Source organism: Puma concolor, chromosome D1, assembly GCF_028749965.1.
Source record: "Puma concolor isolate L17-30 chromosome D1, mPumCon1.1.hap2, whole genome shotgun sequence".
Classification (NCBI taxonomy): domain Eukaryota; kingdom Metazoa; phylum Chordata; class Mammalia; order Carnivora; family Felidae; genus Puma; species Puma concolor.
Genome location: NC_141676.1, coordinates 106,747,168 through 106,762,202, shown reverse-complemented (window position 1 = coordinate 106,762,202; position 15,035 = coordinate 106,747,168). Strand labels below are relative to the sequence as shown.

Here is a 15,035-nt window from a genome sequence, read left to right as displayed (position 1 = left end):
GGTTCCTCGGGCCCCAGCGCGGGGAGACATGCCCGAATTCGGGAGCGCCGGGACTCCCAGCCTCGCGCTTCACCCGGGGAAGCAGGCTCGCTGAAGCCGGAGCCAGGAGGGGGACCATGGGAGGGACGCAAGTCAAATGGTGAGCAGAGGCCACTTTGGCTTTGGAGCTGGGGGGGAGCGGGCGGGCGCAGGGCCAGGACTGGAGGATGCTGTCGGCCTGAGACCGACCGGGATGGGTGGGGGCGCTGTACTGGGAAGGACGGGCTGCTGGTCTGGGATTGTCACTACAAAATACAGTGAGTGGGTGTAGGAAACTGGAGCCGGCATAGGGGCCAGAGGAGTGGCCCTTTACCTTATCCTGTCTTGGCCGTGGGAGGGCACTTGAGGAGTAAACAGGACTCTTTCCCATTACCCGTTTTCAAAAAATTGATTTTACTCTAATTTGGACCTCGCTGGGGGGTTGTTTGTCTGATGTTAAGATTGGAGAGATGTTAGGCCTGTGGGAATTAAGAAATGTTATCAGTCACACCTGATTTGTAATCAGTTCCCTGATTTGCGGGGATTATGATGGCAGGTAGGGGACTGCTTGTTTACAAAATAGGGGTTTTGAGCTAATCGCGAAGAGCCTAGCATTACAATACTCTTCCCGTGACCTGAAGCAGAAGATGGGAAGCCTCATCTCGATGTGGCCCATCTCTAGCAGCAATCTTGCTGCTGCCACATGTGCCCCAGGATTTTGCTTCCCCGGTCCTTTATTTTTTTGACCTGACCACCTAGTTTCCCGGTCTCCCCTCTCTGTGGCCTCACACACTGGCAGCCTCAAATTCAAGAAAGAGAAATGTTGTTTTTCTTTTGGCCGCACTGCCACTCCCCCAGTGGGGCTGGGTATGCAGACATCCTCCTCCTCCTGCCCTTATAAGGGGGACCGCTCACTTAAGAGGGAGAAGGTGGAGCTGAGCATGCGTCTCTGCTTTGAGGCCAGCAGTTTTCCAGCATCCTTGCTTCACACCCCTCTTCCCACTCTCCCCCCCCCCCCCCCGCTCCCCCCCCCCCCCCGCCGCGTCTCACACATACCCACTGTGGTCCAGCCAAATGCAGACAGCGGATCGCGTCAACCATAACACCTTGTCAGCTAAGGAAGTGTTTTTATCGTTTCTCAAAGGAGGGCAGCTGATGCAGGCGTCTTTCTGAACATCAATCCCCATTTCTGCAGGGAGGCGAATGCCGCGGCCTGACTGGTCAAAACTCTGTTCTCCTGTTAAATGACATAGTACTCTCAAAAGTATTATATAAAAGCAAAGTACACTAATGCTTTTCCAGCAGCTAATTCATGTTGGCCTGGAAGTCAGATTACCTAAATGGTGGAAGATGGATAAGAGAGTTCTATAAAAGCAGTTACCTTTACTAAATACCACTTCTTGCCACTCTCTACTTCTCTTGTCTGCTTGGACTATGGATCTGTAGTTAGGGTTCAGCGACGTCCTTCAATTTGAAGAAGGAAAAACTTTACACTTTTTCTGCGGTTCTAATAAGGATGAGAATGTATTACTGGCTGAGGTCATTCCCGCCAAAACCCTCAAACTCGGGACCAACGAGGAGGACGAGACACCAGTCCTCAGGCTGCTTTCGAGGTTTTGAAATCTCTGACTACATCCACTTGTGCTCAGCTCTTGCTTTTACTGGTTTCTAGGAAGACAAAATGTTAACTCCTGATCATGGCTGTGAGGATTAGCCTGGGGACTTCAGGGGCACATTAAGTGGGTCAGCGAGTCCTAGACACTTTCACTGTTGTCTGGGTGATGGATTTGGAAAGAATTCCTGAGAGGGGGCTGGGCCTGGAGACCCCACAGCCCCTGAGATTGTTTCAGAGTTGATGTTCTCAAGGTGCGGTGCAAAGAGAAGAGGCTCTTCAGATTCCTTTCCCCTATCGGATGGAAACATCAGCCTCCCATTCCTATCTTGTCTTGTAGATTTGCTGTTATTCTGTGTGGCTTTAAAATTCATCTTCCCTGACAATCCCAGCAGTCCCTCCCAAGGCTGATAGTTGGATCATAATTTAGGAGTTGCTGAGAGGTTTCTGATGACAGTTCACAAATGGTGTAGCAGGGATCTAAGTAACTCTTTGATGGTACAATCAAGTAAACCCTTCCCTTTGCCGAGCAAGTCTTTTCCCGTTTTCCTTATCATGTCCCATCCTTGTTGATGTATCACTGCCCCTTTGCCCAGCCCCGCACTGTCCACACTCTGGCCTTTTCTCCCCCTGAATCACCCTCAGCATTGCCCCCTCCTTCGGGATCAGCCTAGGGCTGATCTACCATGTTACTCTGCTGGTGATGCTTGTGTCTGTGGGACACCAATGGATTGGAAGTAGACTTTTCCTTCCAGCTCCCAAAACTACTAAGGCACACGTTAACTTCAGTCTTTGAACCTGGGCCCAGGGGCGGAGGTGATGGTAAGTAACAAAAAACAAAAAACAAAACAAAACTTGGGGGTTCTTTAAGATGCTACGTTATCCGTCCTTCCAGTAAATCTCTTCTTTATGAATTGGGCTTTGAGGCAGCCTTGCTGTGGCAAAGACTTCCTAGGTCTGGGTCATTCATTCATTCAACATTCATTTCATTCCTTCAGTAAGTTCATCCTGCACTCATTCAACAAATGTCCATTCATACTGTGGGCTGGGGACTGTGTTAGGCACTAGGAGGAAGATGAGTAAGAACATGTCTCTGGGATAAATTATGAAAGTTGGCTTCCAAACCGCTGTTCACAGTAATCATTTCTCTTCCTTTTCCTTCAATCACAGCCTGACTTCACCCAGTCCTATCCACAGCGCAAAGAGCGAGTCCATTATAACCCAGTCGGAGGAGAAGGCAGATTTTGTGATTATTCCCTCTGAAGGGATAGAGAACAGAACAGGTACTGTCTGTCAGCGTGCCTGGGTTGGCTCAAGCCACAGCCCTTGCCTTGAAGGCTTGGGGGATCCTATCTACCTATAAACTTCCTGGCCTTCTCCCTCCCCAAAGTCCATGCATGCTAGGTTAGCTCTAAAGGGCTCTGATGTCTCTGAGCCAGTGAATGTGGTTATCCTCTTGCAGAATGTCACTTCTGATGTCACAGCTGTCCAAAATCTTACAGCAGGGGAGATAGGCCTTTCCTCTGCTGGCTGCCTATGAATTAGGAAACGACTGTGGGGCAGTCTGAAGCCTCATTCAAGTAAACAGTTTTTATTATTCCTGTGTTATGGAAATAATTCCAGTAACCCTTTGACTTAAGTTTGAACCAGGAGCATATAATATGGGCGGAGGTATCTGTGGGAGGCTAAAAAGCAGGTCTACATCCGGCTTTTGGACTACAGAAAGGACCACAAAGGGATCCCTTTGTTTAGACTTCTCCTTACATCTCAGTTGCTCTCCTTTTTCTTACATAAACATAGAGGGAAGGAAGGAGGCAGCAAAGCATGTGATTTCAATAGAGTTTTATTCATCTCTAAGGGTTGTAATAAAACTGAAGCCCTCAGAAGAAAACGAGTTAAATCCCTCCCACTATCCCTGGCATTAGCACCAAAGAGTCAGTCATGTTTTTGACTCGGAAACTCCTGGGACCTTGGGGAGGGAGAGCATTTACCGAGTGACTGCTCTGGGTCGGGCACCACGGAGTCCTGCACACAAGTTACCTCATTCAGTCTTCACAGCAACCCAGAGGAATTAGCTAATTACATTCACACCGACAAATGAAGACATTTACTCAGAGTTTATACCCTTCGGTATTCCATAATGCATTTTTAATGGTGTGCACACAATTAGATGGGATGAAACAGAAACCCGCGAAAAGAGACCATAAACATAGGAAAATAAAACAAAACCAGGGAGCAAGATTGAACAATTTATGCAAGTGTGTTTTCACTGGTTTGTTTCCTGTGTGACTCACACAGTGTTGTTTGTGGAAGGGGCTCAGGTACGAGGGAACGGTCCAAGGAATATTAAATTGAAGTCTCCCCCCTGAAGCTCCACAACAGCCAACAGGAATTTGGTTTTCCAAAGCTCCTGTCTTTGTACCTGGCAGAATCCAGCTTTGGGATGTCAGTTGTAGAGAATTAAGAGTAGGGTCTATGTGTCCCATACCAAGACTCCCAAGGAGGGTGTCTTGTTACTTCTTAAAGGTTCTGAAGGGGACCAGTTTCCCCAGCAGAGTAAGTGATGCCTCCAGCCGGCCCAGCCTGGAGTGTGAGGGAACAGTGGGTTCTTCATGTCTCACAACCCCACCTAGCGGAGAGTCCAGTCTGTGCAGTGAGGACAGGTTCAGAAGGCCAGTGACCCAGACCTGTGAGCGCAGAGAGACTGTGAACGCTTTCTGCCGGCAACTGTTTGCTCCAACATGAACTATACGCCCCCCTCTCATTTTGTAGAGGAGACAGACTCTCCGTTTTCCCGAGAGTGGCGACCAGGCAGCCCCGGGACCTGTCTGGAGACCTCATGGGAAGAACAGCTGCTGGAACAACAAGAACATTTAGAAAAAGAAATGGAGGAAGCAAAGAAAATGATATCAGGATTACAGGTAGCTCTTTCCCGCATGGTTTATCCTTGGTGTGACAGTTGATTATTTAAGTCACCAGTGTCCACTGAAAATACAGTGACTCCGTTTTGCATGAGGTCAGGGTTGAATGGGGAGTTCAGAGGGAGAAGTACTCAAAGAGCGGAACATTCCTCGGGTATGAGGACTCCTAAATGGGCTGTACGGATGCACGGCTGTTGGGATTTCTGCAGGCATGGGGGCCATCATGGACCCCTACCAAACCCTCTTTCTGGCTTTCTGCCGGCAGGTGGGTTTCTCCCCTGTCCGCAGCTGCAGACCTGCAGTTGCCAGCTTCACCATTCACAGAATGGCACTGTGAACAGTCAGAAATTTTTCCCTAGGAATTCTCCAGTAGGAAGAGTGTAAGCCAGTAATACCACAGGTCTCCCTTTGAGTCTAGCTGAGGGATTTAACTCCCTCCTAAAGCATGTGCAAGCGGGTGCCGAGCCATAATGATCAGGTAACGGAGGTTTTCCTCAAGCAACAAAGCCCTTCAGTCTTTTCTATACCTTCTTGCCAGCTCGGCAGTTCTCTCCCAGAGGCCCACTGACCCACTTGACTTAGTTCCTACCCTGAATGACCCCCGATCCTCTTTCTTTGTGCGTCTGTCCCTGTGTCGGGGAGCCCTTGTAGTGTGCTGGTGACCCTGAAATTGCCTAGGAATATTCCTTTCTGTTTGTGCTGGGAACTGCACCGCTTCTGAATTGTCAAATATTTATGGATACGTAAACAAAGGCCACATTATGTGAGTGGCTCTGGCAGCCGGCAGGCGGTGGAGGGCGTGCTCCCAGTAGCCAGCCATGGGGTACAAAGGGTTCCTAAAGAAAAAAGGAGATTGGTGCCCGGTGAAACAGTTTGCATAATGTATGCCCCAGGAGCTGAGGAGGGCTGGAGGAATGCTTCCTGCCTAAACATTCCCAAGGAGAGTTGTTGATTTTTCCCCATTTGCTTTGTTATTTTTTAAATGTTTGCATTTGAGATCCCTTATCTGCCACTCCATTAAGGGCTGGTTTAATTAATGGAATTTTTTTGTGTGTGCTAACTTTGGGATTATGCCCAAGTGGGTCTTTCCCAGGATAATTTGCATGATATGAACATAGATATCCATCAGTTTGGCTTTCAGTTTGGTTTGCATTTTTCAGTCTGGGAGAAATCCGATGGCAGGTTGGACAGAAAAAGAAGAGATTCGACAGGCAGAAAGTCAGCATCCCAATATTCCCTGCAAACAGAGTTGTTTCATTCACAGCCACATGATCACAATGAGAATTCAGTTCCATTAATAGAATACAATGGGGCTCACAGCATCCACTAGGCTTCTTAACTCTTTCATTGATAAGCAAGTTGCATGCTAAGCCACGTCCAGGATTTCTGACTCACTGTGTGCCTCAGTTAGAGCCTGCTGAATACGTGGCCATGAGAGTTAGTATTTCTGTGATGTTGCTCTCCCTTCGCTCCCTGCAGCCCTGTGGCTTCTTAAACTTGTCTTCTTATACCTCTGGCCACGCTCCGGGGGATAACCGAACTCATTTGATTTATTAAATAAAATCTTATTATTAGTTAGTGCTTGGTAGACCAACTAGTGACTGGATTTCAAACAGTTTTTATATCCCAGCATTTGTGATGCAATTTGTGTTCTGTTTATTGAAACAGGACTTAACCTCTGTAACTCTTTGGATTGAATAGAGACAGAATTGAAATATAAAATGGGGACGCATTCTTAAATCTTTCACTAAGCTGACAGGTATCAAATTACCTACCTGCATAGGTAGTTCAAGTTCTGTGAGTGCTAAAGAATACAGTTTGGGGGCCTTCTTTAAAAATTAGATTACAGACTATGAGTACAGTTCTCTTTGAACAACTCAGGGGTGGGGCGGAGGGGCACCCATGCCCTGCACAGTCGCAAATATGCATGTAACTTTTGACTCCCCTAAAACGTAATTACTAATAGCTGACTGTTGATCATAATGATGCATTTTTGGAGTGTGGGGCAGGGGGGAGTCCAGAGCTGATGGCCAAGAATTTTTGAAACATCTTTGGTGCAAAAGGTGATTTTATTAAAGCACGGGGACAGAACCCCTGGGCAGAAAGAGCTGCACTGGGGTTGTGAGGAGTGATTGATTACACACTGGAGTTTGGGGAGGTAAAGGAAAAAGGGTGTGTGCGTGTGCGCGTTGTAGGGAGAGAGAGAGAGAGAGAGAGCACGTGCACAAGCAGGGGAAGGACAAAGAGAGAGGGAGACACAAAATCTGAAGCAGGCTTCAGGCTCTGAGCTGTCAGCACAGAGCCCAATGCGGGGCTGGAACTCACGAACCGTGAGATCATGACTTGAGCCTAAGTCAGACGCTTAACTGACTGAGCCACCCAAGTTCCCCAAGAAGACTCTTAAGATACTGGAGGCCTAACTATTGTCAAGCTAAGGTTGTTTTTCCCTCTACTGAGGCATTAACATTAAGACAGGAGGGAGTTCCTGGAGAAACGTTCTACTCAGCCTATCTCAAGTATTTGTCACTGGGCTGCAGGTTATAAGGAAACTTAATTTTACCTGCCATTCCCTTCTTGCCTTTGTTCCCCACATCACTGTGGAGGGATGGGTAATGTTGGGGCTCCAGGAAACTGAGTCTATAGGTTTCTGGACATTAGGCTAATGATAAGGTTACCTTTTCCTTTAAAAAAAATTTTTTTTAAGTTTATTTATTTTGAGAGAGAAAGAGCACAGGAGCAGAGAGGGGGAGAGAGAGAAAGAGAAAATCCCAAGCAGATTCCGTGCTATTAGCATGGAGCGTGATGTGGGGCTCAAACTCATGAACCGTGAGATCATGACCTGAGCCGAAGTTGGACACTTAACCAACTGAGCCACCCAGGCGCCCCACAATTGCCTTTTTCTTATAATTTTACTAAGACATTTATAAACTGATGGAGACTCCTGTCCTACACGACTGTGATCTCTATCAGTTATTTGGTTTTTCCTTTCCTTTGTTCTTGGGCACCCAGGAGTGCCTGAGGAATATCACACATGTGCCACCTGGGCGGGGGGTGGGGGTGGGGTCTTTGCGGGGCGTTAGCTTGCGCTTTGCCCTCAGGTTGCCTGTGGCTCCCTCATCACATAAGCTTTACTAAGAAATATTTGGTTAATACATATTTTGAATGTTATCTGTATTATATACTGTGTTCTTATAATAAAGTAAGTTAGAGAAAAGAAAATCATGAGGAAAAAAACAAATAATCATGTTAAGAAACAGGTGGAAGACATGAATAGATATTTCTCCAAGGAAGACATACATCATAGGTGGCCAACAGATGCATGAAAAGATGCTCCCCATCACTCATCATCAGGGAAATACAAATTAAAAGCACAACGAGATACCACCTCATACCTGTCAGAATGGGTAAAATTAGCAACACAGGAAACAACAGGTGTTGGCGAGGATGCAGAGGAAGGGGAACCCTCTTACATTGTTGGTGGGAATGCAAGCTGGTGCAGCCACTCTGGAAAACAGTATGGAGGTTCCTGAAAAAGTTGAAAATAGAATTACCCTATGACCCGGCAAGTGTACTACTAGGTATTTATTTACCCAAGTGATACAAAAGTGCTGATTTGAAGGGACACATGCACCCCAGCGTTTATAGCAGCATTATCAACAATAGCTAAATTATGACAGTCCAAATATCCATAGACTGATGAACAGATAAAGAAGATGTGGTATGTATACATGTATATACACACATACAATGGAATATTACTGAGCCATCAAAAAGAATGAAATCTTGGGGCATCTGGGTGACTCAGTCAGGTAAGCATCCGACTTCGGCTCAGGTAATGATCTCATGGTTTGTGAGTTTGAGCCCCACATCAGGCTTTGTGCTGACAATTCAGAGCCTGGAGCCTGCTTCGGATCCTGTGTCTCCCTCTCTCTGCCCCTCTCCTGCTCACACTTTGTCTCTCTCTCTCAAAAATAAATAAACATTAAAAAAAAAGAAACTAAAAGAAAATGGTCCACATTTGGTTTAACCTTGTCTAATTAAAAAAAAAAAGAAAAAGAATGAAATGTTGCCATTTGGAACACTTCATGTTGCATCCACATGCACTTCATGTTGCCATCCACAACGTGGATGGAGTGGAGTAGATTATGCTACACGAAACAAGTCAGGCAGAGACAAATACCATATGATTTCACTCATAATGTGGAATTTAAAAAACAAAACAGATGAACATAAGGGAAAGGGGGGAAAAGAGAGGTAGGCAAACCAGAAGAGACTTAACTGATGGATACCATATATGGTTGATGGAGGGGAGGTGGATAGGCAATGGGCATTAAAGAGGGCACTTGTAATGAGCACTGGGTGTTGTATGTAAGTGATGAATCATTAAATTCTCCTAAAACCAGGGACACCTGGGTGGCTCAGTCGGTTGGGCGTCTGACTTTGGCTCTGGTCATGATCTCACGGTTCGTGAGTTCGAGCCCCACATTGGGCTCTGTGCTGACAGCTCAGAGCCTGGAGCCTGCTTTGGATTCTGTGTCTCCCTCTCTCTCTGCCCCTGCCCCACTTGTGCTTTGTCTGTCTGTCTGTCTCTCTCTTAATAATAAACATTAAAAAAAAAATTTAAATTCTACTTCTGAAACCAATGTTATGCTGTATGTTAACTAACTAGAATTTAAATAAAAACTTCTAAAAAAATCATAAGGTGGAGAAAATATATTTGCAGTACTGTACTATGTATAAAAAAAAAATCTGCATATAAGTGGACCCAGGCAGTTCAGACTCTTGTCATTCAAATTCAACTGTACAATATTAAATATAGGGTTTTGGAGGGGCAGTGCATATGGGGGGGGCCTGGGGTTTGAGGTTCCTTAGCTTTAGGGTAAATCTGCCCTTCCTTCATATTCTAATGAAAACAAAGCCTGGTGTGGGGAGTGGAAATGAATGAGGACATCTCTCTGTAAATGATTTCATTTTTGTTCTATACAGGTTGCCCTAGGGAGTAAAAATGCACAATTATTAAAACAAAAAAAAAAATCAAACAAACCCAAGTCAGTGCTGTAAATGTTTTATTAAGATTTTTTTTTCAAGTAATCTCTATACCCAGTGTGGGGCTTGAACGCGCAACCTTGACATCAAGAGTCACATACCTAAATGTGTTTTAAGTAATTCATTATAATAAAGTTTTCCTTTTTTTTTTTTTAAAGTTTGATTATTTATTTTGAGAGAGAGGGCGGGGAGGGAGAAAACAAGTGGAGAGGGGCAGAAAGAGAGGGAGAGACAGAATCCCAAGCAGGTTCTGTGCTCTCGGCTTAGAGCCTGACGTGGGGCCCAAACTCACGAACCATGAGATCTTGACCAGAGCGGAGATCAAGAGTTGGATGCTTAACTGACTGAGCCACCCAGGTGCCCCTATAATAAACTTTCCAAACTGGGATAATTCAACACTACTTTTAGTTCACTTTCCAGCTGGTAGAGTTCAGTTGGAGCAGCTGTGGTTTGAAATGTAACTTCTGAGAGGGAAGTTCTAGATTTTTGAGGATTTACTAGGACCAAGGAGCAGAGGATCCAGGTGCATCCAGAGAGATGAAAGAGGCCTAAGCATGGGACTGACAAAAGGAACTCTCCATAGTTCCAAAATGAGCAATAGGAGGTATCTAAGGACCGAAAATTATCAAGGAGATCACTAGAGGAAGCCCAATTGTGATTTCAATTTGGGATAAGCTTACCAAGCTCAACCCTGCACTCATTCATCTGATGCAAGTCTGGTTTCTTTCTACTTTTGTGGTTATTCAGGCCTTACTGCTCAATGGATCCTTACCTGAAGATGAACAGGACAGGCCCTTGGCCCTCTGTGAACCGGGAGTCAATCCTGAGGAACAACTGGTGAGCTCTTTCTCTTGTGACTGGACCACAGATAATCTGCTTTATGTATTTGATTTGCTTTTAGCCTTTGACTCTGTTGTCCACACCGTCTTGAAATGCTCTCTTCCCTGACTCCAGCTCTCCTGGTTTTCCTCATAAGTTTCTCGACTACTCTTTGTTCCATCTTTCCTCCATCCCTCGTCCACAAATATTTATTGAGTGCCAGCTACTGTTTTGAGGTGCTAGAGATATGGTGATCTCAAAGCAGACCTAAGACCCTACCCTCACAGCGCTTACATTCAGGTTCCCTTTGAAGCTTCTCTTTCTCTGCCTATGCCTGAAATGTTGGTGCCCCTCAGAGTTCCACTGGTGACCGCCTTCTGTCTTAGACATCGACCTGGGCAGTGTTACCTGCCTCCATGGCTGCACTCACTTTCTGCTTGACTCAGATGTTGCTTCTCAAGTATTTATCTCTGGCTCACTGCTCTCTACGGAGTTGGGGATTTGTATGTGCAGCATCTAACTACCTGCTGATTATCTCCACTTCTGTGTCCCATAAGCATTTCAGTTCAGAGTCCTAAATTAAACAGCTTTTCTCTTCCCACCACCAAAACTCCTTGCCCCTTTGGATTCTGTCTATCATTATCCACCCACCCAGATACCCAAAGCAGACATCTCAATATCATCCTTGAATCCTTTTGGCCCTTCTTTCTGTACCTAGTCAGTCACCAGGTTCTGTCAGTTCACTTTCTATATATTTCTGTCTACTTCTCTCCATTATCACAGCCCCTACCTTAACTCAGGCTCCCATCCTGGATTCTAGCAGTGTTCCAGTTGGTTTCCTCATTCCTCTCCTGTGTTCCTCTAACTCATTTTCTGCAAAACAGCAGCCATAACTTACCTGTAAGGCAAACTTCATTTTGTCATACTTTTGCCTTTTCTCCGATGCCCTGTGCCCAGTACACACACACACACACACACACACACACACACACACGTGTGTAAACTTCACCCATAGTCACTACTTGTACTGCATGTGTACATACTTCCATTAGAGGGGGAGGGACTGCTTCCTGTCCTCTGTGTTCATAGTACTGGGCTAGCCCTGGAAAGGTACTCAGGAAATATCTGTTGAATAAATGACCTCTGAATTTCACAACATAGTTACATAGTCATCTCGTTTTGCCTTCTATTCAGATTATAATCCAAAGTCGTCTGGATCAGAGTATGGAGGAGAATCAGGACCTAAAGGTATGTCAGAACATGTGCATTTTACTCTTTGAAAAAAATTATGGGAATATTATACAGCACTGTTGGAACAGTAATGGGTATAGGGGAAGGGATGCAGACTTGGGACGTCAGCTGTGTCTGTTTTATGTCTTTCATTGAAAGAGAGAGATATGTCCTAAATATGGCAAAAAGGTACTGTCTCTTCAGTGTTGGTGATCATGATAGGTATCTGTGTCATTGGTTCTACTTTTTATGTTTTAAATGCTTCATACTTTTTCTTTTTTAAAAAAAATTTTTTTGGGGGGAGAGAGTGGAGGGTGGAGGGACAGAGAGAGAGGGTGACTGACAATCCCCAGCAGACTCTGTGCTGTCTGTTCAGAGCCCGACGTGAGGCTTGAACTCACAAACCTTCAGATCATGAGTTGAGCCAAAGTCTGATGCTTAACCAGTTGAGCCACCCAAGTGCCCCATAATTTTTCTTTTTTAACTAAAAACGGATCTAATATTAGTACGGACTTTTTTTTTTATAGTTGACATACAACATTACATTAGATTCAAGTGTATAACATATTAATTTGATATATGTATATATTATGAAATGATCACCAGTATAAGTCCAGTTAACATCCATCACCACACAGGTACACATTTTCTTCTTTCAGTGAGAACTTTTAACATTTACTCTCTTAATCAACTTTCAACTACACCATACAGTATTATTAACTATAGTCCAGTATGGTTTTTTATAATGATTTCTTCCCAGAATGCTTTTAGTTCAGTGGGTTTTTAATTTGTTGGTGTTCTAGGTATATGAGTTAAAGCCATGAACCCTCTCCCCAGGAATATGTATGAGTGCATACACACATACTTGCTGGCTTGAATTTTTAATAGAGTAACTTTGGAGCCCATCTGTGGAGCACATGTTACGAATCCCCATTTTAGATATGTTAATTCCAAACTCTTGATGTGATGCAATAGGAAAAGAAGAGGGTAGGGTCTCAGTTATGGGTATTCCTCTCCTAAAATCTCTTTCCTAGCGACAATTATGTACATACATCTAATATATTATAAGGGAGGGATAATTAGTATTTCATCATTGGGCTAAATGTGTTTTTGTTGAGTTTACAAAGAATAATGCCTACTTGGGGAATCAGAAGCACTCTGACCCTTTGCTGAACAAATGACATTGGGGGCAGGCGTGTTAAGATATGATTGTATATGTCAGTAAGGGGGATTTAGGTTATTATGATGAAGTTTGCCTGACAGTGAAGAGTGCTAACTGTAGGAATGAGAGCCTATGGCAATGGACGGTGTCTTCTTTCTTGGAGGACTCTCCTCGACCTGCATTTGAGCCTGGGTACCTCAGGGAAGAATGGAATAGGTCTCCTTCTTGTCTCTATGAGTCAGCCTTTACTACTGACTGGAGCAGACCTGCTTTCTGCTTCAGTAGAGGCTTAATTTTTTGTGGACTGGTTATCTGAGTTTTGTGTTCTTACTGACAGAATGAGGTAATGCTTCTGAAGCAACCCAGACGCTACCATCTGATCTAACTATATTTGGTTTGCAGAAGGAGCTGCTGAAATGTAAACAAGAAGCCAGAAACTTACAGGGGATAAAGGTAAAAAGGAAGACATTTCACTCTTTAAATAAACTCTACCTGGTAAAGTTGTCTACTGCTGAGAGTAGGTAGTAGGAGGGCAGTTGGGTCCTATGGCCTTATATACATTTGCTGGAGCCTTTAACGGGCTGTGGGGTATTAGTAAAGCCAAGTGCTTTGTGGATGGGAAGTGAAATGTTGAGGAAAATACCTTTGTTTTGTTGAGGCTTATTTCTGGTAGTCAGGACCCATGGTACTGTGCCACCCTGGTAGTTTTATATGTAAAAACAATCAGTTTTTACAGTTTTCTTCCATTCTAAAGAAAACTGTCTTCTTAAAAATTTAACTTCATTTTTGGATAGTAAATTCTATATTTTAAATAATTTTTTTAATGTTTATTTTTTGATAGAGTGCACATTCACGAGCAGGGAGGTGCGTGAGCAGGGGAGGGGCAGAAAGGGAGGGAGACACAGAATCTGAAGCAGGTTCCAGGCTCCGAGCTGTCAGCACAGAGCCCAGTGTGGGGCTTGACCACGAACCGTGAGATCATGACCTAAGCCGAGGTCGGACATTTAACCTACTAAAGCTGCCCAGCACCCCATTGAATAGTTAATACTATGACATGGTTTCAAGTGAGGAAGGTATAAAAGGATAATCCTTGAAAAGTCTGTCTTCCAGCCCTGTCTGCCCCAGTCACCTAATTCTCTTTCCTAGAGGTAACTTACCAGTTATCAATAAATACGTATGTATATACCCCCCCCCATAACAGTATACAATACATACATACAGCTTGAAACGTTGCTCTTTTTCCATCTAGCAGCGTATCTTGGAGATGATTCTGTTTTAGTACGTAAAGACCTTCCTAAGTCTTTCATGGCCACTTAGTATGCCAGTGTATGTATATATGATAATTTAGTCAGTTCCTGTTGTTGGTCTTTTAGGTTATTTCCAGTCTTTGGTGATACAAACAGTGCTCTAGCTAACAGTCTTGAATAGGTGTTGTTTCACCCCAGTGGGAGTGTGCCTATTGAGGAAACACCTAGAAGTAGAAAAGGATGTTCTTAAGCTGCTGCTTTTCCCCTCGTCCCTACACTCCCATCCATAGGCTGGACTAGAGTGCAACTCAGCTGCATTTGTCAGAGTATGTTTTGTAGCCTTAGTCCTTTGAGATACTTCAGAAGAATGTGTTCTGTGCTTAAATAAGTTTGAGAAATGCCCTGTAGGCTTGAAGAGTCCCAGTGAATAACAGCCTATTAAAGGACCTGAGAAAATCTGTCATAAAAAGGTTGGAGTAAAAAGAGTTTGGAATTCTTTTTTTTTTTAAGTTTATTTATTTATTTTGGGAGAGAGAGAGAGAGACAAGCGGGGGAGGGATAGAGAGAGGGAGAGAGAGAATCCCAAGCAGGCTCTGCACTGTCAGTGCAGAGCCCAATGCAGGGCTCATACTCACAAACCATGAGATCATGACCTGAGCTGAAGTTGGATGATTAACCAACTGAGCCACCCAGCTGCTCCAAGAGTTTGGAATTCTTAACCACAGAAGTGCCTTTTCTCCCCTGCAGCATGTACTAACATCCCATAGAGCACACTTTGGGAAATGTTCCTCTGAACTGCTGATGCCCGGGGCATCTGGGACTACCTTTGCCATGTACTTTCATGGCTGACAGCACAGTTAAGGGGCTCTCACAGGGCACCTGGGTGGCTCTGTAGGTTAAGCATCCAACTTGGGCTCAGGTCATGAGCTCATGGTTCGTGGATTCAAGCTCTGCGTCGGGCTCTGTGCTGACATCTCAGA

At 44.7% G+C, this 15,035-nt stretch overlaps 1 protein-coding gene across 15 annotated transcripts in view; it reads left to right on the top strand.

Moving 5' to 3' along the window:
* DIXDC1 (DIX domain containing 1) overlaps positions 1-15,035 on the top strand; it is a 73,635-nt gene that overhangs the window by 43,233 nt on the left and 15,367 nt on the right. For 14 of the 15 annotated variants that reach the window (XR_015241352.1, XR_015241353.1, XM_086679119.1 and 11 more), the window contains 5 exons: positions 2,801-2,913; positions 4,403-4,551; positions 10,345-10,434; positions 11,611-11,664; positions 13,211-13,261. Coding sequence is in view for 13 of the 15 variants with exons in the window: in XM_086679119.1 (XP_086535245.1) it covers positions 2,801-2,913; positions 4,403-4,551; positions 10,345-10,434; positions 11,611-11,664; positions 13,211-13,261 (457 nt within the window). In the remaining 2 variants the exon portion in view is untranslated. Of the gene's footprint in view, positions 1-6; positions 140-2,800; positions 2,914-4,402; positions 4,552-10,344; positions 10,435-11,610; positions 11,665-13,210; positions 13,262-15,035 lie in introns of those variants that run through there. The other variant, XM_086679125.1, reaches the window with a different exon arrangement.